Here is a 21,789-nt window from a genome sequence, read left to right as displayed (position 1 = left end):
TATACCCACTTTTTCCTTTTTATAATTGTTTCTCTTTGTGTCTTCAGAATTTCTAGTGTGAGAGATGTCCCAAACTCTCCATTGCACCTGCCCATGTGTCTTTGTTGATAGCTGTATCTGGTGGGGGGTGAGGAGATGTATTTCCAATCCTGAGATGAATACAGACATAGATTTTGCTTCTCCTTGTTGCTTTTCTTGCAGAGCTATTTGAAGATAGTTTATGAAACATTGCTCATTTGTCATAGAGAAAAGCAGGAGACAGTAAAATAGAAAGAGAGGAAACAAGAGTGTCCCTCTGAACCTAAAAGACTCAGTTAAAGGTGTTGACTGAAATGGAAGGAGGTAAATAGTTAAAGACTAAGCATATATCAACACAGAGTGAGATACTCTCTTTTTGTAACACATGAATTGTAGAACCTGATTAATAAAAATAGAAAATTTAAACAGATTAAAGACAATTCATGATTCATGGCAGGAAGAAATTATTGCACTCTCAACTCAAGTTGTGTGGTGACTTCACAATCTGAGATGCTCAAGAAGTAGACCTTATTAAGTGAGAATGGAAAACAGCTCAGAATGGAAAATGGCATCACTGTCATAAAGGATCCAATATGCCTGCCAAGAGATGTCTAGTTATAGAGGAAAAAGAACAACACAGATGAGACAGAATCAGGGTTCCCACATTTCCTCAGAATAAGGATCATTTTTCCTTAAACACCAATAATGTTTCTCCTCAGATTTAATTAGCTCCTACTTCCTTGGCTTTATTTTATTTTATTTTGAATTCATGGAATAAAACAAGCCTTTTCATGAAACAGTGTAATAAAAAGATGAGTACACATGAACCTGTGAATTTATCATTTATAACTTGCTATCCGTTTTAAATATATAATAAAGCTATAAGGTGAATTCCTTTTTTATTTGTTTTTTCTTCCCTTCCCCTTCCCTAATGCAGAGATGGCTACTATCACAAAAAATGAGTATTTGTGTATATAGACATAAATATATATGTATATGAAATATACATATATGTATATATGTATCTATACACGCATATATGTATATGCATACATATACATGTATATAAACAAACACACACATATATATATTACACACATATATAGTGTATATATTTATATATTCTATACAAACTTTTATTTATCAGCTCTTTCTCTGGATGCCAATAGCGCATGTTTTTTGTTGTTAATTTGTATATTTGTAATAGCCAAAGTGACTTATTTGCTCAAAGTTCTTCTTAAAAAATTATTGCTGTATACAATGTCCTCTTTATTCTGTACATTTCTTTATTTTAGGCAAATCCATCCATGTTTTTCTAGGATCACTAAATTCATAAAGTCTTATAATGCGGTAGTATTTTATCACAATCAAATACCACAATTGTTCAGCCATTCCCCAATCGATGGAAATCCCCACAGTTTCTAGGTTTTTGCTACCACAAAGAAAGTTATATTTTCAGAGATATAGTTTCTTTTCTTTTTCCCCAATCATCTTTGTATACAGACCTAGAGGTGGTATTTCCCTGCTGTGATGTTAATTAGATCTTTCCTGCTCATTAATAGGTCTCAGGTACCTTTTGTTCATTTCTATTGAGGCACTGGGTGAGAGGGTCATGTCCTCTAGTCCTGAAAATTGTATAAATACTCTGAGGTGAGGTAATACTTTGAGGCTTAGTTTTTGGAAGAAACTTTGTGTGCCAGATGAGACTCTGGGAAGCTACTAAGGAGCCTCCCCCTAAACCACGCCCCCACCTACCCCCTTCCCCTGTTTTGAAATCCCAGATGTTGGTGTTTCTCTCTCTGATAACTCTGTAAGTATTTCATATGATCAGACACCTGAAAGCCCTATCTGTTGATCTTTGTTTCCCTGTTTGTATTTTCTCTGAAGTTCAGGGTGCTGACATTTTTCCCTTCACTAAGTGAACGATATATGTGCTTGACTAAAGTGATCATTGACTTTTCAAAAGTTGCTTTCCTTTTCAAAATGTAGATCTAAGAACCTGTACAGTAGGCCATCATGGTGCTTGCTGAAAAACCTGCATCCTTAGATATAGCTTCCTAGTCACCTAAGGACATAAAAGTTTCACATTTGTAGAGTTGGACTCTTGTGGACATGATGGACGTCTGAAGAACAGATAAGTCACCATATGGTATTCGGCTAACCAGATGTGTTTCCATATGGAGACAAAAGAGATGAGTTGAGAGAAGGTGTCTCTATGAATCCTTGTTGTATTTTGTTGATGTACTTAGGCAAAGTAAACTTCATTTTGTTAACTGTGCAATGACTTTTTGATCACCTCATTGTATCCCAGCATAAAACCTGAGTTAACAGGCTGTTGTTGGTAGGTCAGTCCCTAATTGTGTTTAAAAAAATTGTAAAAGAACCTGTTCGCAAAATAACAAAAGAATTCAGAGTGCTAACATGATGAAAATAAGCCTGGCTTGTTTTGGAGCTTCAATTAACACAAAGAATTTAAGAAAAAGTGTGTGTTTACAAACATGGGAGAGGGATGAAAGATAGTGGTCAATAGGAAAGGTATATTGGATGTGGGTGAGAAGAGGACTACAGTGGAGCTCTGGCTTCAGCACAGTCCTTGCCCCAGTAAACAGCTCTTGGGAGTGACTGAATCATTAGTGCTGGCGAAGCAGCTGCTTCCAAAGATCTCAGCCCGCAGATGATAAGGGCATTGAAGAACTGATGAGAAGGAGATTACAGGGGTCTCTGTGCTAGCACTAAGACAGGACTATTTTGCTTTGGATCTGGGTTGCAGTCCTGGGGTGAGGAGAAACACTGGCATAGTAGAACTTGTGGCAGAAGGGGAGGAGGAACACTTCTCACAGTTCCAGAACAGAAAAGAGTGCTTGTGGTCACTCCTACATGAGAATACTGGCCAGGAGAGGAATAAACATATCTCCTAAGATCACACCACATAAGGAGAACTGAAAACTTACAAGTTCCTAGAAATATCTCTGAAAACAGATACACAAAACCCCTAAAGCTTGGAACATTATACCCTCCACACTGGAATCAGAGACCTACCTTAACAAAGAGTTAAAAAGCTAAGTAGCTGTCTGGCAAAATGAACAAGTAACAGAAAAAAACTCAGACTGTTAGAAATTTACTTTGGTGACAAGGAAGGTCAAAACATACAACCAGAAGAAGACAACAAAGTCAACACTCCTGCATTCAAAGCCTCCAAGAAAAATATGAATTGGTCTCAGGACATAGAAGGGTTCGAAAAGAATTTTGAAAATCAAGGAAGAGAAGTAGAGGAAATTTTGGGAAGAGAAATTAGAGTGATGCAAGAATATCATGAAAAATTGATCAAAAGTTTGATAAAGGAAAAAAATTCTGAGGAAAATAATACCTTTAAATATAGTAGGCCAAATGGCAAAATAGGTTCAAAAATCCAATGAGGAGAAGAATACCTAAAAAGCAGAATTGTCCCAATGGAAAAAGAGGTCTTAAAGTTCACTGAAAAAAAATTCCTTAAAAACAAGAATGGAGAAAATGGAAACTAATGAATCAATGAGAAATCAAGAAAACAGAAAAACAAAACCAAAAGAGTGAAAAAATCAAAGACAATGTAAAATATCTCTCTGGAAAAACAACTGACCTGGAAAATAAATAGAGGAGACAAAATTTAAAAATTTTTGAACTACCTTAAAGCCATGATTAAAAAAAAAAAAAGCCCTGACAAAATTACCAAGAAAAACTGTGCTGATATTCTACAACCAGAAGGTGAAGTAGAACTTCAAAAAATCCACTGATCACCTCCTGAAAGAGATCCTAAAATGAAAACTCTCAGAAATATTATCACCAAATTCTGGAGTTTTTAGGTCAAGGACAAAATATTGCAAGCAGCCAGAAAGACACAATTCAAATATTATGGAATCACAATCAGGATAGGACAAGATTTGCCATCATCTTCATTAAGGGATCAGAGAGCTTGGAATATGACATTCTAGGCATCAAAGGAGCTATTATTAAAACCAAGAATCATCTTCACCCTGCAAAACTGAATGTAATCCATGAGGGGGAAAATTGGCATTCATTGAGGTAGAGGAATTTCCTGCATTCTTGAGCAAAGACCAGATTAAAATAGAGAATTTGACAAGACTCAAGAGAAGTATTCTGGTAAATAGGAAAGAGAAGGCACAAGGGACTTAAAAAAGTTGAACTTTCCTACGTGGAAAGTTGATATTTGTAACTAACGAGACCTTTCTCATTACTAGGGTAGTTGTACAGAATATATACACACACACGCATGCACATACACACACACACACACTGAGGGTATAGGGTGAGTTGAAAATGAAGGGATCATATCAAAAAATTGAAATTAAAGGATGAGAGAGGAATGTTCTGGGAGAAGGAAAAAAGAAGAGGTAGGAGGGGGTAAATTACCTCACATAAAAGAGGTAAGCAAAAGCTTTGCAATGTGTGGGACAAGGGGTGAGACGAGAGGGAATGGGTGAACCTTACTCCTATCAGAATTGACTTACTGCAGAATAACATATACACTCAATTGGGTATGGAAATATATCTCACCCTACAGGAGAATGGGAAGGAGGGGAATGGGGTGGGGTGATAGAACGGAGGCTATATTGTGGTAGGAGGTGATCTGCAGCAAATCTTTTTGAGAAGGGGCAGGGAGCAAGGAGAGAATAGAATAAATGGGTAATGGGATAGGATGGAGGGAAACAGTCTTTCACTACAATGGAATATTACTCTTATAGCAATGTTTTTCATGATCACACATGTGTAAGCTGTATCAAATGGTTTGCCTTTTCAATGAAAGTAGGTGGGAAGGGAGGAACAGGGGGAATTTGGAACTCAAAGTTTTAAAAACTAATTTAAAAATTGTTTTTACATGTAACTGGGAAATATGATACACAAGCAATAGGGTATAGAAATATGTCTTAGCCTACAGAAAAATATAAGGGGAAGTGTATAAGAGGGAGGAAGTGATTGTAGGGAGGGCATATTAAAAGAAAGAGTAATCAGAAGTGAAACACTCTTGAGGAGGGACAGGGTGAAAGAAGAGAACAAATACAGTAAACTGTGGCAGGAAGAGTAGAATGGAGGGAAAATACAGTCATCAATAATAGCTGAAAAAGATAGAAGCAAGTTTCTCTGACAAAGTCCCCCTGTATCTAATATATGGAGAATTATGTCAAATTTATAAAGATAAGAGCGACTCTCCAATTCATAAGTGAACAAAAGATATGATCAGTTTTCAGATGAAGTAATTACAGCTACCTATAGTCATGAAAAAAATATTCTAACTCACTATTGATTGGAGAAATGAAAGTTAAAACAGTTCTGAGGTACTATCTTATACTAATTAGATTAGATACTAGTATGGAAAAACTAAATGACAAATGTTGGAGGGGATGTGGGAAAGATGAGACATCAATGTCCTGTTGTCAGAGTTGTGAATTAATTAAACCACTCTACAGGGAAATTTGGAACTATGTCCAAAGGACTACAAGACCAAGCACACCCTTTGACACAGCAATACCACTCCTGCATCTATATCCTGAAAGATATCACAACCATAAAGTCATTGGCCTCCAGCTGTTCCATTCTAATTTTGGAAGAACTATTTTCTTCCGTGAGCTTTTGAATCTCCTTTCCCATTTCGCTAATTCTGCTTTTGAAAGCATTCTTCTCCTCATTGGCTTTTTGAACCTCTTTTGCCAATTGAGTTAGGCTAGTTTTCAAGGTGTTATTTTCTTCAACATTTTTTTGGGTCTCCTTTAGCAGGGTGTTGACTTGTTTTTCATGCTTTGACTGCATGTCACTCATTTCTCTTCCCAGTTTTTCCTCCACCTCTCTAACTTGATTTTCAAAGTCCTTTTTGAGCTCTTCCATGGCCTGAGCCCATTGAGTGGGCTGGGATACAGAAGCCTTGACTTCTGTGTCTTTGCCTGATGGTAAGCATTGTTCTTCCTCATCAGAAAGGAAGGGAGGAAATGCCTGTTCACCAAGAAAGTAACCTTCTATAGTCTTATTTTTTTTTCCCTTTTCTAGGCATTTTCCCAGACAGTGACTTGACTTCTGAGTGTCCTCTTCACCCCCACCTCACCTCCAGATCCACCCAGCCAGCACTTGGGGTCTGAGATTCAAATGCTGCTTCCCAGCCTTAGGGCTTTGGGTGGGGGCAGGGCTGCTATTCAGTGTGAGATTAAATTCAGGTGCTCAGGTCAGGGCAGGGCCGCCTCACAGGCTCAGTTCCCTCAGGGGGTTTATGCAGAGACCTTCAATAATGGATCTGGGCTCCTGCCTGCTTGGGGAGCCCTGGTCTGCTCCCGCCTCCACTGCTGCCTCCCAAGGGGGCCTGAGTTATGGGGGCACCCCACACCCCTCTCGACCTGCCGAAGAGACCTTCTCACTGACCCTTGTCACCTGTGGGTGGGGGACCCGCGGGGCTGCTGGAGATTCTGTCCCTGAAGCCTGCTCGGATCCACTCCTTTCCATGCTGCGCCACAGAGGTAAGGTTGGGCTCTGCTCTGGGTCCAGGGCGCCAGGTACCTTTTGCGAGAGGTTTTCAGGCTCTCTGGAGCAGAAATCTCCAGAGATTGTTCTGTGGCTTCTGCTGCTCCAGAATTCGCCAGTGGTTCTTTTTTTACAGATATTTTATGGGCAGTGGGTTCGGAGGTAGCGTATGTGCGTCTTTCTACTCCGCCATCTTGGCTCCACCCCCAGGAATGGTCTTCAAGATATCACAACCAAAAAGAACCTATATGCACAGAAATATTTATAGCAGCTCTTTTCTGGGGGTAAAGAATGAAAAATTGGAGATGCATGTCAACTGGAGAATGGATGAAGAAGTTGTGGTATGCAATTAAGAGGACTATAAGAAATGATGAGCAGGATGCTGTTGGAAAAACCTAGGAAGATATAGTGAAATGTACAGGGTACAATGTAATATCAATATTATAAGATTATCAGTTGTGAATGACTTAGCTATTCTCAGCAATCCATGACAACTCTGAAGGAATTAAGGTGAACTATTCCATCCATCCCCAGAAAAAGAACTAATGGTATCTGAATACAGATTAAAACAGCTTTTTTCCCTTTATTTTTCTTGAGGGGTTTTAATTTTGTCTGTGTTTTCTTTCACAACATGACTAACACATAAATAACCTTTGTGGAATTGCCTGCCTTCTCAATGGGGGTGGGAGGAGGGAGAAGGAGAGAATTTAGAACTGAAAGTTTTACAGAAGTGTTAAAAATAGTTTTTATGTGTAACTGGGGAAAAATTAAATATTAAATAAATACCAAAAAATCCCCTGTGTGTCATAGGGATGATATAGCTTCCTTGGAGAAGGGTGATACACTTGGAAAGGGATGTCACTTGACTTTCTCAGTTAAAAGACGAATCTTTTCTATATCCATGGCTTTATAAATGAAGTATTTCAAAGTTTTATAGCCTTGTGAGCAAAGAAGGTATTTTGTGGCTATCCTTAAGGAAGTGCTAGTATGGAAGTTCCCAAGTTCCAGTTGAGTGGTGACAATGAGTCAAATAAGCAAGAGGTCCATAAAGTACATGTCTGGCCTTTGTGTCAGAAAAAGCCCCTCTACCCTAAATTTTATATCTGTATAGAGGTTCCTTTTAGTTTCTGGAAACCAAACCGTTTCCTGATAAATTTATGTCACATGCTTTTTTCTCCCAATCTGCTTCTTTTCCTTCTTTACTTTACAGATTTTGCTTTCTATTAAATAAAGCCTTTTTCATCAATATCCTCAAAAATCAATTATGCCTGTGTCTTGTCATAGTTTAGAAGTGACTTTGGGTCCTTGAAGACTAGACCAAGAAAGTGAAAACAGATTGACGGAAAAATATGGGTGGAAGAAAGGAATGAAAATCATTCTACACCAGTGGGATAAAATTCAAATAGAATTCCTGCAGGATGATTATCGACTTAAAGAAACTCATATTAATAATCTTTGTGTTTTATTGTATTTTTATGTATTTCATTAAATATTTGCCAATTACATTTTGTTTTAATCAGGAATGTTGCCAACTGTGAGCAGAATGTTTGACACCTCTGCCTTATACAAGGAGGGAAAAGAGAAAACTGTGAGGTTATATATCTCATTAACACTTAGACTAAATTCTCCTCATCAACAAAAATCCTCATTACACAGGGGAAATGGAGAATATTCCCCTGACTGAGAGAACCCCATTTAATCGGAGTTAGAGCTAGTTGAGAAAGTTTTTTTCAATACTTTAGAAGGGAAATGATGAAGGCCTGACAAAGTGGTAACTATGTGAGTGAAAAGAAGAGATCACGTGCAAAGAAGCAGACAGAGAAATTGCAAGATTTGACAGTTGATTTTATGTGTTGGGTGAATGAGTACAAGAAATTAAGGATAATGGTGAGATTTAAAACCTCAGTGGGTGGAAAGATTGTTATGTCCCCGACAGTAAGAGGGAAATTTGGAATTGGAATGAAATTAGGGGGAGAAATAGGAAATAATCTCTGATACAGGTTTGAAAAACCTGGGTCTCCACTGAACGTACTTTCTGCACCAAGTATAATGTAGAATAAGACCACGATGTGGAAATTGGTCAGGGTTATAATACTGAACAATATTTATTGCCAGGGAAAATGGAGAAATTGCACCAGTGTATGTGAATGCGAATTCCTGGAGTTTGAGATGGGGAGGAAAATGCCACATTCCTAGAATCACAAAATCCTGAAATTGAAATGAACCTCAGAAGTCTATTTCAACTCTTCCATAAAGGATCCCCTCCACAGTATCACCAGCAAGGGCTCAATCAGCCTTCATTTGAAGATGTTTTTTGGAATGGAACTACTTCTCTTTAACAGTCACCATACACCTAGAAAGCTATGCTTATATTGAACTGAAATCTAGGGACCTTCTTTACTTACCACATATTGCTCCTAGGTATACCAAGATAGGAGTAGGGAGGAATGCAAGGAAAATAAATATAATCTTTCTTCTACACAGCAACCTTCAACTATTTGACAATATTGGTTCTTTCCCCCAAACCTTTTATTTTATAGTGAAATATCACTAGATCTTACAAACAATACTAACATAATGTGTCTTTAAGACTTTTCAGTATCTAGTGACTCTCCTCAGGATTTACTCCAGCTTGTGGCTTGTGGGGAAGGATGATACTACTTCCCCAAATGTGGTTTCTGAGAACTCTCAATGTGGTCAATCCAATGCAGTGGACAAGTACCCTATTTATTTTCTTCACTTCCTTCACTCCTTCACAACATTATAATGTTAACATGGCCTAAATTTGTGGGGTAGTACAGTAGAAGATCTCAGAGACAGAAACAACCAAGTTCAAATCCTGTCTATGGTAAATCCTGGCTGGATGGCACTGGGCTAGTAATCTAACTTCTCAGTATCCCAGAAAACTAAAAAAAATGATGATGATGAGTTGCAGAATTACAGAATTATATTATATTTATTATATAATAATAATATTGTAGAATTATACCCTGATAAAAGGGGTTTCCTCAATGGGAGTTCCTAATTCCAGTGAAATCATAACTTAGAGAAAAAAATAAATTAGGCCTTATCCCAATCATACCAGTAACTTGCATTGACTTTAAAGTCCAACAGAACCACAGACTCCAAGAGGTGGAAAAAACCTCACAAGCTAACTCCTCCAACTACATCAAGAATTCCTACTACAATATTCACAACCTGAATTTATCTGACTTCTCTTGAAGACCTCTCATGAGGACAGACCTCCTTCCCTCTTGAAGCAGTCCAATTTTGTGATCTCTAAAACTGTTAGGTTTTTTTTCTTATATCAAGTTTACATCTGCCTCTCCAGTTCCCACCCATTATTCCTAATTTTTCCCTCTGGAGTCAAGAAGAACAAGCATTTTCCATATGACAGACTATTACATAATTCAAGACAAGATTCATGGACCCAAAAGTCTTGCTTAATCCAGACTGAACAACTAGAGTTCCTTCAACTGACCTTGATACAATGATTTCACAATTCTGTTCACCATCTCCTGGAAAAACTCTAATTTGTCTATGTCTTTCCTAAAAGAAGTCAAGATGTGGCCTACCAGAGCAGAGAATAAAGGAACTTTTACTTTCTTGATAAATGGGATTATCATTTAGTCCACTAAAGTCTTGAGATGCAAATTTTCATGGTGACTATAGATGAGGCACAGCTTCCCACTCTTGTAATTTATGATATTGACTCTTTGACTGCAGACATAGAATCTATAATCAATCTCAATTAAAGTTTAAGTAGCTTGGCATATTGTCCTAGTGAGTTGATATCCCTTCCCATTCTCATTCAAAATGTTTTCTATCTCTTCAAGCACAGTATCATTTATAAATTTGATGAGCATGTTATTTATGGTTATATCCAAGTTATTGATAAAAAATACTGACTAGCACAAGGCCCTGGACAGTTCCTTGGGGTCCTCTCTTAGAGACCTGTCTCCAGATTGATGTCTACTCAGGAATGACTGAACCTACTCATTGAGTTCAGTCATTCAACCACTTCTTTTTCTAATTTTTAAAATTTAAAACAAAATTAATATTTTCCCAGGTGCATGGAAAAACAATTTTAACATTCTCTTTTCAAATTTTAAGTTCCAAATTCTCTCATTCCCCCGCATTGAGAAGGCAAGCAATTTGACATAGATCACACATGTGTAGTTATGCAAAATGCCTCCATATAAGCCATGCTGTGAAAGAAAACACAGACAAAAACCCCAAGAAGAACAAAGTAAAGAAAAGTATTCCAGATCTGCATTCAGGCACCACCTGTTCTTTTTCTGGAAATGGACAGCATCTTTCATCATAAATCCTTTAGAATTTCCATGTATCACAGAATTGCTGAGAATAGTTAAGTTATTCAGGGTAGATCATCATCACACACTATTGCTGTTACTGTCTACAATAGTCTGCTTTTGCTTATTTCACTTTATGTCAACTCATGTAAGTCTTTCCAGATTTTTCTGAGAGCATACTGCTCATCGTTTCTTATAGCACAATACTATTCCATCACAATCACATGCAGCAATTTATTCAGGCAGTCTTTGAGTGATAAGCATTCCCTTGATTTCCAATTCTTTGCTACCACTAAAAGACTTGCTATAAATATTTTTGTGCATATAAGTACTTTACATTTTTGTTTTTTCTCTATTTAGGTTAAAGATCTAGTAATGGTATTGCTCGGTGAAAGGATTTCATAGCCCTCTGGTCATAATTCTAAATGGCTCTCCAGACTGGTTGAATCTATGTGTAACTTCAATAACAGTGCATTAGTGTTTTAATCTCCTCATATCTCCTCCAACATTTGTCACTTTCCTTTTCTGTCATGTTAGCTGATCTGATAGTTGCATGGTGGTAGCTCACAATTGTTTTAATTTGCATTTCCCTAATCAGTAGTGATTTGGAACATTTTTTCATATAACTACAGATAGCTTTGATTACTTTTTCTGAAAACTGTCTGTTTGTATTCTTTGACCATTTATCAATTGAAGGATGGCTCTGATTTCTATAAATTTGATTCATTGTTCTATATATTTGAGAAATTAGGTCTTTGTCAGAGAAACTTGCTTTAATTATTTTCACAATAATGATTACCAATGATGTACTTTCTTCCATCCTAGTCTCCCCATTTATCTTTCTCTGTGTTCTTTAATCCTGTTCACAAGTCTTTGTTTCTGATTTTTCCCTTCCTCAATTGGCACTCCCTTCTATCAGCCCCAACTCCCTTCTCTTATCCCCTCCCTCTCCTACTTTCTTGTATGATAAGATAGTTTTTTACATTCAACTAAATATGTACGTGTATGTGTGTTATTCAGTCTTTGAGCCAATTTTTCCCATGTAGGAATGTAGACACTTTAACCTTATTGAATTCTTTATGATTTTTCTTTCCTGTTTACCTTTTCATGCTTCTTTTGAGTCTTGTATTTTCTATTCAGCTCTCTTTTTTTTAAACAATGATGCTTGAAAGTCCTCTGTTTCACTGAATATTTATTTTCCCGTGAAAGATTATACTCAGTTTTGCTGGGTATGTAATTCTTGTATGTAATTGTGTGTAAAAAGTCACTTTTGCCCTCCAGAATATCACATTCCAAGCACTCTGATTCTTTAATGTAGGAACTGCTAAATCTTGTGTTATACTGACTGTAATTCCACAATACTTGAGCTGCTACTTTCTAGATGCTTACAATATTTTCTCTTTGACTAAGAGCTCTGGAATTTTGCCATAATATTCTTGTTTTCTTTTTAGGATCTTTCTCAAGAGGTGATTGATAGATTATTCCAGTTTGTATTTTACCCCCTGGTACTAGAATATCAAGGCAGTTTTCCATGATAATTTCTTGAAATCCCCAGATTTGAAAACCCAGATGTTAGTGCTTCTCTCCCTGGTAACTATGTATATATGTAATGATCAGACAGTCAGAAGCCATGTTTGTTGCTCTTTCTGCTTGTAATTTCTGTTTGTATTTTTTCTGAAGCCCAGGGTGCTGAATTTCCCCCTTAAACTAAGTTAATGATATATGTTCTTGATTAAAGTAGATTGGTGACCTCTCAAAAGTTGCTTTCTTTTAAAAAACAGATCTAAAGACCTGTACAACAGACCCTCCTGTGTAGGCAGGGTCTTGCTGATACAGGGGGAGGGAGACAGAAAAGGGATGGAAGAAGAGAAGGAGGGAGGAAGAGAGAATATGTTCAGAGTCAATGGTGAACTTTCAAACTGTATTCAAAAATAAATTTTAGCCCTCATCATAAACCATTTTCTTACTCTACTCCAAATTGCAAAGGAGCAGAGTAGAGTTATAATGGGGAGATTGCTTCGAATCTCCCTTGCATAGAACTCCTCATGTTCTATGAAAATCATAGAGGCTGGGCTGGACAGTAAAGACCAAAAAGAACTGGTAAACTTTACTCCACCTTTCCAGTTGTTTTCTGTTAATTTTTGTTTTCTGTTTTTTTTTTTTGTTGTTGTTACTTATTACATTTTGTGCTGCATTATGGACGACACAAAACAACTTCTGGACTACATCAAAACCATCTGATTGTGCCCACAAATATATGAATCAAATACCTGTAATTCCCTTCATCTTTTAAGTAATGCTTTTTCTACTTCTGTAGTTACTGAAGTGGCATTTTCGAGACTTTAAATCACTTATGTGGAAGCAAATATTTCAACATCTCATGAGAGGGAAGTGTTGCCTTCTTTGGATAAAGATTTTCTAAAGGGTGGTTAGAGAAATTCCCAGAAAGACGTTATCAGACGTAATCATCCAGAAGAATCTGAAATCAGGTTTCACTCCCAATTCCATTTTGGTCTTGCCAGAAAGGTTAACTGACTCTTGCCACTTCCCTGATTCTCTTCCCCTTAACTTCGATTGAAAATGTACCAATAGAACCTCTACCAGATGAGACCTCCAGCCCAGAATTTGGGCCAAAATGGAACAGATAAAGCTTATATGCATGGGCAAGGAAGAAGGGAAATCTTAGATCATTTTAGGGGCTAAAAATGTCTGTGGTTAGATCATTGTGAATGAACATCATGTTTGATCTGTGGTCTGCATCCACACTGTAGTAATTTCTCCTGGTATTATAAGGAAAGAAACTTCTCAACAACATCTTACCATTTGGGTATTTCCCTTCTAGTCTTTATCATTTATTTATAAATAGTTTGAATTAAAGTGGTGAATGAAAAGTAAGAAAAGCTGGCCTGTTTGGCACAATGGTAAAACACAGGGCCTAGAGCCAAAAAGACTTTAGTTCAAATCTGGACTAAGACACTTAGTAGCTGCATGATCCTGGACGAATTACAAAAACCTCTGTCTGCCTCAGTTTCCTCAACTGTAAAATGGTATTAATAATAATAGTAGTAGTATTAATGATGATGATGATGTTGATGACGCTTTCTCTGGGGGTTATCATGAAGATCAAATGAGATATTATTTTTAAAACATTTACCACAGGGCTTGGCATATAAGAGGGACTTGGTAAATACTTTTTCACTTCCTCCCTATACAAAGCAAAATTCTGTGCCTATTTATTCTTCCTTTTCCTTTAGTATTTCCAGATAGCTTGATGTCTATATGGCCCTAACTGCCTCTGTGGACAACTGCCCACAGAGGTTAACTGTCTATGACAACTCAGATAAGGGAGTAATGAACTAGGAACAAGACAAGTACCGGGACCTGGGGTTTGTGGAGGAATAAGGTAGAAGCAAGTGGTTTTTATGCTAGATAAAGTATTTTTCTATAGTTACTTTAGGCAATTCATACAAAGGGGACATTAGGCATAGTAAAAAAAAAATGCTGTATTTGGATTCCCAGAACCTGGGTCTAAATCCTAGCACTTCTACTTCTTAACACTGAAGAAGTCATTTATTTTCTCTTAGCCCCAATTTTCTCATGCATATAGTGAAGGATTTGAATTAGATGACCTTTGTGATCTCTATCAACTTTAAAATTATAATCCTATGAGTTGTAAATGTATAGATTAGAAAAGTTGATTGAGGCCAGAACATAAAAGTCCTGAAAGCTAGACTGAGTGTTCACTATGTTCTACTCAATCTAGATTGCTAGGTGTTCTCCAAATAGTGTCTTCACTTCTGTCTCCTTACTTGTGCACATGTTGTTATCAGTATTCCTGGAAGGAACTTCCCTCCATCTCCACCTACTGAAATTCTTGCTTTCATTCACTTAGATTTGACCTTCTTCAGAAAGTCATCCCTCACGCTCACAATTGAACAAAATCTTTCCCTCTTCCAATTTCCTGGAATACTTTTCTTAGATATTTTCTTTGTCCTTACCACCTTCTTCCTTATTATCATACCTGATTTTGACATGTTAAATAGCTATATTGGGAATGTGACCTCCTGGATGGAAGAAAGTGAGGAGCCTTTTCATTTTCATATTCCCATGGTATAACTGCCTCATTGAAAAGTAAAATTATTTTATTTTATTTTATTTTCATTAAAAAGCATTTCCATAGCATAATATAACAAATAAAAAGATGATTGTCCATGAAACTGTAAATCTACATGTGCAACTTTATATTCCTTTCAAATATGAAACAAAATTATCATCTAAATTTCTTTTTCTTCTTTCCTCTTCCACCCTCTCTGTAGAGATGGATAACTATTCTATATATACTTCTATTTATCAGTTCTTTCTTCAGATAAAGACAGCATCTTTATTCATATGTCCTTCATAGTTAATATGAATATTGTAATAATCAAAATAACTTAGTCATTCTTAAAAACAATATTACCTTTAATGTGTACAATGCTCTTTAACAAACAAAAAAAATCTACTTTAAAAAAATAGCAAAATACTTGAAGAAAGAAAGAAACAGAAAACATATGACTGGGGAAAAGTCCAGGAGAGTAAATAATTTGGCTCCCTAAGGAAAAGGAACTTATAGATCATAACAAAAAGGATACCTAAAAACAGGCATCTTTAGATAAAATAAAGGCTCTGACACCTCAGGCTTAGCATCATGTTTGTTTTCCTGAAATACCCTTTCCTTGATATATTAGTGTCCTGCACAGAGGAGGTGATGAATATACCTTTATTGAATTGAATTAAACTTTATTTGTAAGCAAGACAATTTTTGAAGCTTTTTTTTTAGTAGGGGACAGACATGTTCTGATCTCTAGGTTCTTTTTTCTGAGGGAATCAATTCACTGACTCTCCCTCTCTTTTTTCCCCCAGCAAGAGGTATTTCACCTCCTCCTCTTCTTTTTCATTAGTTTTTTTTTTGTTTCTCAGAAATTTTTGAAAAAAATCATTTTATGTTCAAATTAACAAACATTTTTTTCCTTTCTTTCCTATGCCTCTCCACCCAAATAGAAAAAAGGGGGGGGGGTAGAGAAGGAAAGGAAAAGGAAGGGAAAAGAACTTAGCAAATGGCCAGTGAGGCAAAGCAAATTTTCAAACTGGCCCTACACCAAAATAAATGTCTCATTCCTCATCTTGTATCTGATACCTCTCTGACGGGAGGTAGTCTTCTTCATTTTCAATCCTCTGGAATTATTTTTGGTTGTTATATAGTTAAAACAGCTTTTTAAAAATTACACAAATAGCATACTTTCTAGAGTCTTTTTTCTGTTACAAAAAGAGTTGTAAATATTTTTGTGCATCTGTTCCTTTTCCTCTTTTTTGTTCTCTTTACAGTGACTCTGGGTTTAAAAAGTGTGCACCATTAGTGACTTTTGCGGCAATTGCTTTCCAGAATGACTGTGTTCTCTAAGTATTTTTTCCCAGATGAAAAGAATTTGACTATTTCTCTCCCAGCACTTTCTGGGCTCATTTTTTACCTTTTTCTATCTTATATCCAAGGGATATCAATGATTGGCTTGGCTCCCTGCATCCTTCTGGTTCCTTTAGCTAAAGCCATTGAACACTATCTTTTGTCTTAGTCCTATGATTGTTATTACTCAGGATATATGCACTTATGTATGTGCATATGTATTTTTATATGTGTGTACATACTAGGTACTAGGATAGCTTCCACTCCTTTTTCTCTACTCTTCTCTCATTTGAATGAGTGAGAAGAAGAAATCATGTTTTCAACTAAAAGCATGAGTGCCAATGTCTAAGGCTGTTAATTCAGTCACAGACTCTAAGACCTGGAAGAGGCCTTAGATTACATCTAGTCCAGCCTGTATCTGAACACTTTCCCCTTCGACAATGGCCCTTAAGTAATGATTTGATCTTAGCTTAAGGACTTCCTAAGAAGGAGAATCTTTTATCCACAGAGAAAGCCTATTTTGGAGAGCTGTAATTGTTAGGAAGCTTTCCCTTCCCTCCAGAAGAAACTGGTCCTTCTATAGCTTTCACTCATGGTTTCTAGATGTGTTCTTATGAACATAGATCTAGTTCAGCTTCCAAATGGGAGCCTTTCAAACACTTGAAGATGCCTATCATATCGCTACTGTATCTTCACTTCTCCTCATGAAACCCCCCAGATTCCTTTGATTGATTCTCTTCAGCTTTCCTCTAGTCCTCTCATCACCTAATCTCTCTGTTCTTGATATACTCCAAAATGTTCAGGGTGTTTCCTAAAATGTCCCAAACTGAACATGTTACTCTAGACATTAATCAAGACAGAGTGGAGCAGAACTATCACTTGCAGGAGATTGGCAAAACAAGATAAAAAATAAAACAAAGTAAGCAAAGAAACAAATGAAAAGTGAGAATCAAAGAGGAAAATGAGAACGGCAAGGACTCAGAATAAATTATCCTCTTCTTTCATAGTGTCAATGTCACTGGAAAAATTAGAAATTTGTCTTGATTTTTTAGTATAAGTGTACCCACTGTCCCAATTCAGTCTGTCCTCAGTGTGTGCAGCAAAGACCTAAGTGCCAGGGAGCAAATCCATCTCAGCCTTCTGGACATTGTCTCCAGGAAGGTGAGGGTGACGAGAGTTTTTTTAAAGCTATATTGTGATCAAAAGAAAGATCAAAGATAGGATAGAACTATTGCTTGGGGTGAACAGGGAAGAAAAGAGAATAAACATTTATGTAGCACCTCCTATATGGTAGGTATGGTGCTAAACACTTTACAAATATTATTTCATTTGATCTTTACAACAACCCTTTGAGGTAGGTGCTGTTTTTCCCCCATTTTGCAGTTATGATTTTTTAAAAAAATTTTTACTTCCCTCTTACATGTAAAAACATTTTTAACTTCTTTTTTTAACTTTTGAGTTCCAAATTCTCTCCCTCTCCCTCCCTCCCTCCCACTCTCATTGAGAAGGCAAATACTTTGATATAGGTTATACATGTGCAAATATGAAAAACGTTTTATGTTAACCATGTAAAAGAAAACAAAGAAAAAAAGAAAAATACAGGAAGTAAATAAAAAGTATGCTTCAATCTGCATTCAGATTCCATCTATTATTTCTGTGGAGACATATAGCATTTTTCATCTTAAATCCTGCAAAATTGTTTTAGATTATTGCATTTCAGAGAGCAACTAATCATTCACAGAGGGCCAAGCTGAGGAGGAAAGTAGATTGGCAGACCATGGAAGAAGGAGAAGATATTGGAAAAATGTTTGAGGAACTGGGAGGGTAGTTCTTCCAAGATCAAAGCACAGGACCTGTGTGTGGAGGGTGTTCGAAGAAAAGTGGGTATATTCAGTAGACACCTGAGAATGGTGACTCATCCTAATGCTGGGGATTCCCTCAGAATCTGTTCCAGTTTTCTTCCTACAACCTATCTTTACTCTGACCATCCACACATGACGCTTTTCTATTTTCATTTGCCATTGGATGACAAAACTTCACTGCATCCAGTTAGAATTAAGCCTCTGTTTTTATATACCCCTCCTTTGACTTGGTCACAAGGTTTTATGATTATTGATCATGGAAATGTATATGCTGTCTCTACTTTTGTTGGGTGTCCTGAGCCTTAGAGACACCTGGGCTGGTAAGCGTAGCTTAAGGTTAAACATGTTCCTGGAGAAAATGTCCAGAGGGCCGGGATAGATTTGCTTCGGGTCAACTTGGTCTTTGCCACAGATACGGAGGACAGACTGGGACGGGGAGGTGGCAGGAGACGGGGTTCTGAAACTCTCAAGAACAAGTCCCGACTCTGAACCTAGACCAAGTTCTCCGATGTTCCCGACTCAGGCTCTCATTCCCTGAAGTATTTCTACGCCGCCATGTCTCAACCCGGGCTAGCAAAACCAAGGTTCATCGCTGTAACCTACGTGGACGATCAGCAAGTATTGAGCTTCGACAGCGACCGCGAGAGCCAGAGCACTGAGCCCAGGACGCCGTGGATCGAGCAAGAGATACCAGATTACTGGGAACGGGAGACGCGCATCTCCAGGGAAGCCACGCAGCGTTATCGAATGTGCCTGCAGAAAGTGTCCTCATATTACAACCATAGTGAGGGAGGTGAGTGACTAGAGGGACCTCGGGTAACCTGTCGGAGTGGGTGAGTACAGTTACCGCCTACACATAAAGTAAAACAGAGGCCAGGGGGCTGGGGGCGGAACCAGGAGAGGAGAGGAAGCCGCCTCAGCGTGAGGGGTGCGAGATTTCTGACCCCGTAGTTGGTCTTGGGGGTCCAGAAGTTATGTAATCTTGGTGCGATACCGCCCTCTGGGGCATGTTGAATTTTCTTGGGGATCTCAGGGGTTCACACATACCAGCGACTGTCGGGCTGCGAGGTGTTCTCCAACAGGAGCTTCAGCCGCGGCTTCGTGCAATACGCCTACGACGGAATGGACTACCTGGCGCTGGATACTGAGACTCTAAGTTGGATCGCTGGGAACGCAGGGGCCCTGAACAATAAACGCAAGTGGGAAGCGGATCAAAGAATTGCGAAATATTGGAAGGGTTATATGGAGGAAGAGTGCGTGTACTGGCTTCAAAGATACCTAGAGAACGGAAAAGAGACACTACTTCGGATAGGTACCTTTCCCGCCGTCGCATCCTCTTCACTCCTCTGCTACCTGCTTGGCTTCCTCACCCAGAGGACATGACCCTAGCCTGAGTATGCTTCGGACCGAAGTGAGGCTCAGCTTCCCTGTCCCTGAATGGGGGACTGGGGGGTGGTGGCGGAGAATTGGATCTATATCCTCTGCCTCCCCTGCAGCCGCAGTCTTAGGGTCCACTCTCCCAGGAATCTGGCCAGGCCGGGACTCTGAGTCCTCTCCCTGTGTCCACTTAATCCTTGTCTACCTGGAAGATTAGCCTCTGAAAGAACGAGCAAAAGGCGACCCTGAACATGCCTCTTACCTTGACCCCACAGATCCGCCTTCAGTACGAGTGACCCGACACACAAGTTCTGACGGGGAAGTGACCCTGAGGTGCCGAGCCCAAAGTTTTTACCCGGCGGAAATTTCCCTGACTTGGCTGATGGATGGAGAAGAACAGCTCCAGGAGACCGAGCTCATTGAGACCAGACCTGCGGGAGATGGGACCTTCCAGAAGTGGGCAGCTGTGGGGATGCTCTCTGGAAGTGAACAGAAATATACCTGCCGAGTGCGGCATGAGGGACTACCTGAGCCGCTGTTCCTGAAATGGGGTGAGGACAGTGTGGTGGCGCTTGGGGGAGCTCTCTGCACCTCCCAGCTTCCAGGGGCAGAAGGATCTGGAGCTATTCTTAAGTAGGGGAGAATGGGACAGTATTTGGAGAGAGATACACCTGAGTCCAAAGAGGGGGCAAGGTCTCTCACTTGGCGTTTTCCTTATAGAGCCACAGTCCTCAGTCATAGGGCTCTCTGCAGGGATCATCACTGCTCTCCTCCTCGCTGCAGTCATCGTCGGAGTTGTGATCTGGAGGAGAAATACTTCAGGTAGGGAAAGGACAAGGGGGCTGCAGCAGGCATGATGGGAATTATGGGTTGTCCCATCCTGTATCTGTCCCACCCTACAAGTCTCCTATTCTTCATAGTAAGACTGAGAATAAGACCCGCACGGAGCTGTAGATGAACAAGCTAATGAAGGAATAGCATTTTAACAGACGGTCTATTTCTGGTACAACAGGGTCAGAGAGCACGATAATTCAAACAGACCACAAATAGATCTAAAAATTTAGGTCAAAAGAATCGAGTGCGAGCCCAGAGGGGACCAGGTCTAAAATCTTTCTTCTCTTCCTGTTGGATTATGATTCTCTACTAGTTAAAGAATCACAGTCACAGGAATTTGTCCTAGGTAAATGACTGACCAATTGAATCTCAAGGGTACTTTCTTCTCCTGAAATTTCCCACTGAATTATTTTTATTATCTTCCTTCCAGATGGAAAAAGAGGGAGGTATACTACAACTGCAAGTAAGTAAATGGTCACTATGGAGATAAATGCGAAGGATTGGTTCATTTAAACCTTAGCACATGGGAAAATGGAACCCAGAGTCGTTCTTCTCTCTACACTTCTCTCCAACTTTTCCCATTCTCCTGTTCTAAGCAATATATTCCTAAGTTATCTCTCTCCTGTTTTTCCAGGTACTGATAGTGCCCAGGGATCAGATGTCTCTCTCACAGCAAAAGGTGAGAGTCTGTTGATTCTAGAGAAGGCCTGGTTTAAAGGTGGCAAATGCAATGGTGATGAGTATGTCAGTGGTTGGGGTTAAGGAAGTCCATGATTTTGGAGGGGTGGTGAGACAAACTGTTCAAAGTAATGAAGGACTTGGTGGTAAAATTGACTTTTTCATGTCTTTTCTTAATCTTTTTCCTTTTTTCAGGCTAAGGAAGTTACAACAAAACAGAAGCATTTACTTCTCCATTTCCTTTCTCATTTTTGTTACCCTGCCCCCAAATTCACTTCTTGTACTAGCCTCTGTGATCAATTCCATTTGTCTACCAGACAAAATTTATGATAAAGAGCATCGGTGCTCTCACTCTGTTATTTTCTGCCTTCTCCTCATCCACCTGCTCTCTCTCTCTGTTCCTCTAGACTTTGCAGAGAGAAAATTAGAGTGGGTGGGGGCAGAGAGATTTTAGAATTTCTCTTTCTCCCCAGTTGTTACTGAAGTCTGATCTTTTTCTTTAGAAAAACAACATTTCCCCTAAGTACTGTTTTGACTGCATCCCATAAATTTTGGCATGCTATCTCATTGCTGTGAATCTCTTTAATGAAATTATTGATTATTTCTTTGGTTTCTTCTTTGGCCCACTTATTTTTTAGTATTATTTTTTTTCTGGACGTTTGCTTAATGAAAGAAAATTCATTCTGAATAATTTTTCTTGATGCCTTGAGACTCCCCCCTGCCCCTACACTTAAATCAAAGAAATTAAAGACTTGAAGACTTTTAA

General features: G+C 38.5%; 1 protein-coding gene across 1 annotated transcript; it reads left to right on the top strand.

Annotated features, from left to right (window-relative positions):
• The first annotated feature begins 18,337 nt into the window (after positions 1-18,337).
• Positions 18,338-21,789, top strand: LOC140523614 (patr class I histocompatibility antigen, A-2 alpha chain-like). Its single transcript, XM_072638413.1, has 8 exons — positions 18,338-18,454; positions 18,658-18,927; positions 19,168-19,446; positions 19,787-20,062; positions 20,232-20,333; positions 20,776-20,808; positions 20,980-21,024; positions 21,219-21,789. Exons 1-8 carry the CDS (start codon positions 18,391-18,393, stop codon positions 21,221-21,223), a joined length of 1,074 nt encoding a protein of 357 aa, XP_072494514.1. The 5' UTR covers positions 18,338-18,390; the 3' UTR covers positions 21,224-21,789.

This window comes from Notamacropus eugenii, chromosome 2 (assembly GCF_028372415.1).
Source record: "Notamacropus eugenii isolate mMacEug1 chromosome 2, mMacEug1.pri_v2, whole genome shotgun sequence".
Lineage (NCBI taxonomy): Eukaryota > Metazoa > Chordata > Mammalia > Diprotodontia > Macropodidae > Notamacropus > Notamacropus eugenii.
Note: the sequence above shows the minus strand (reverse complement) of the source record. Positions and strands in the feature narration are given on the sequence as shown.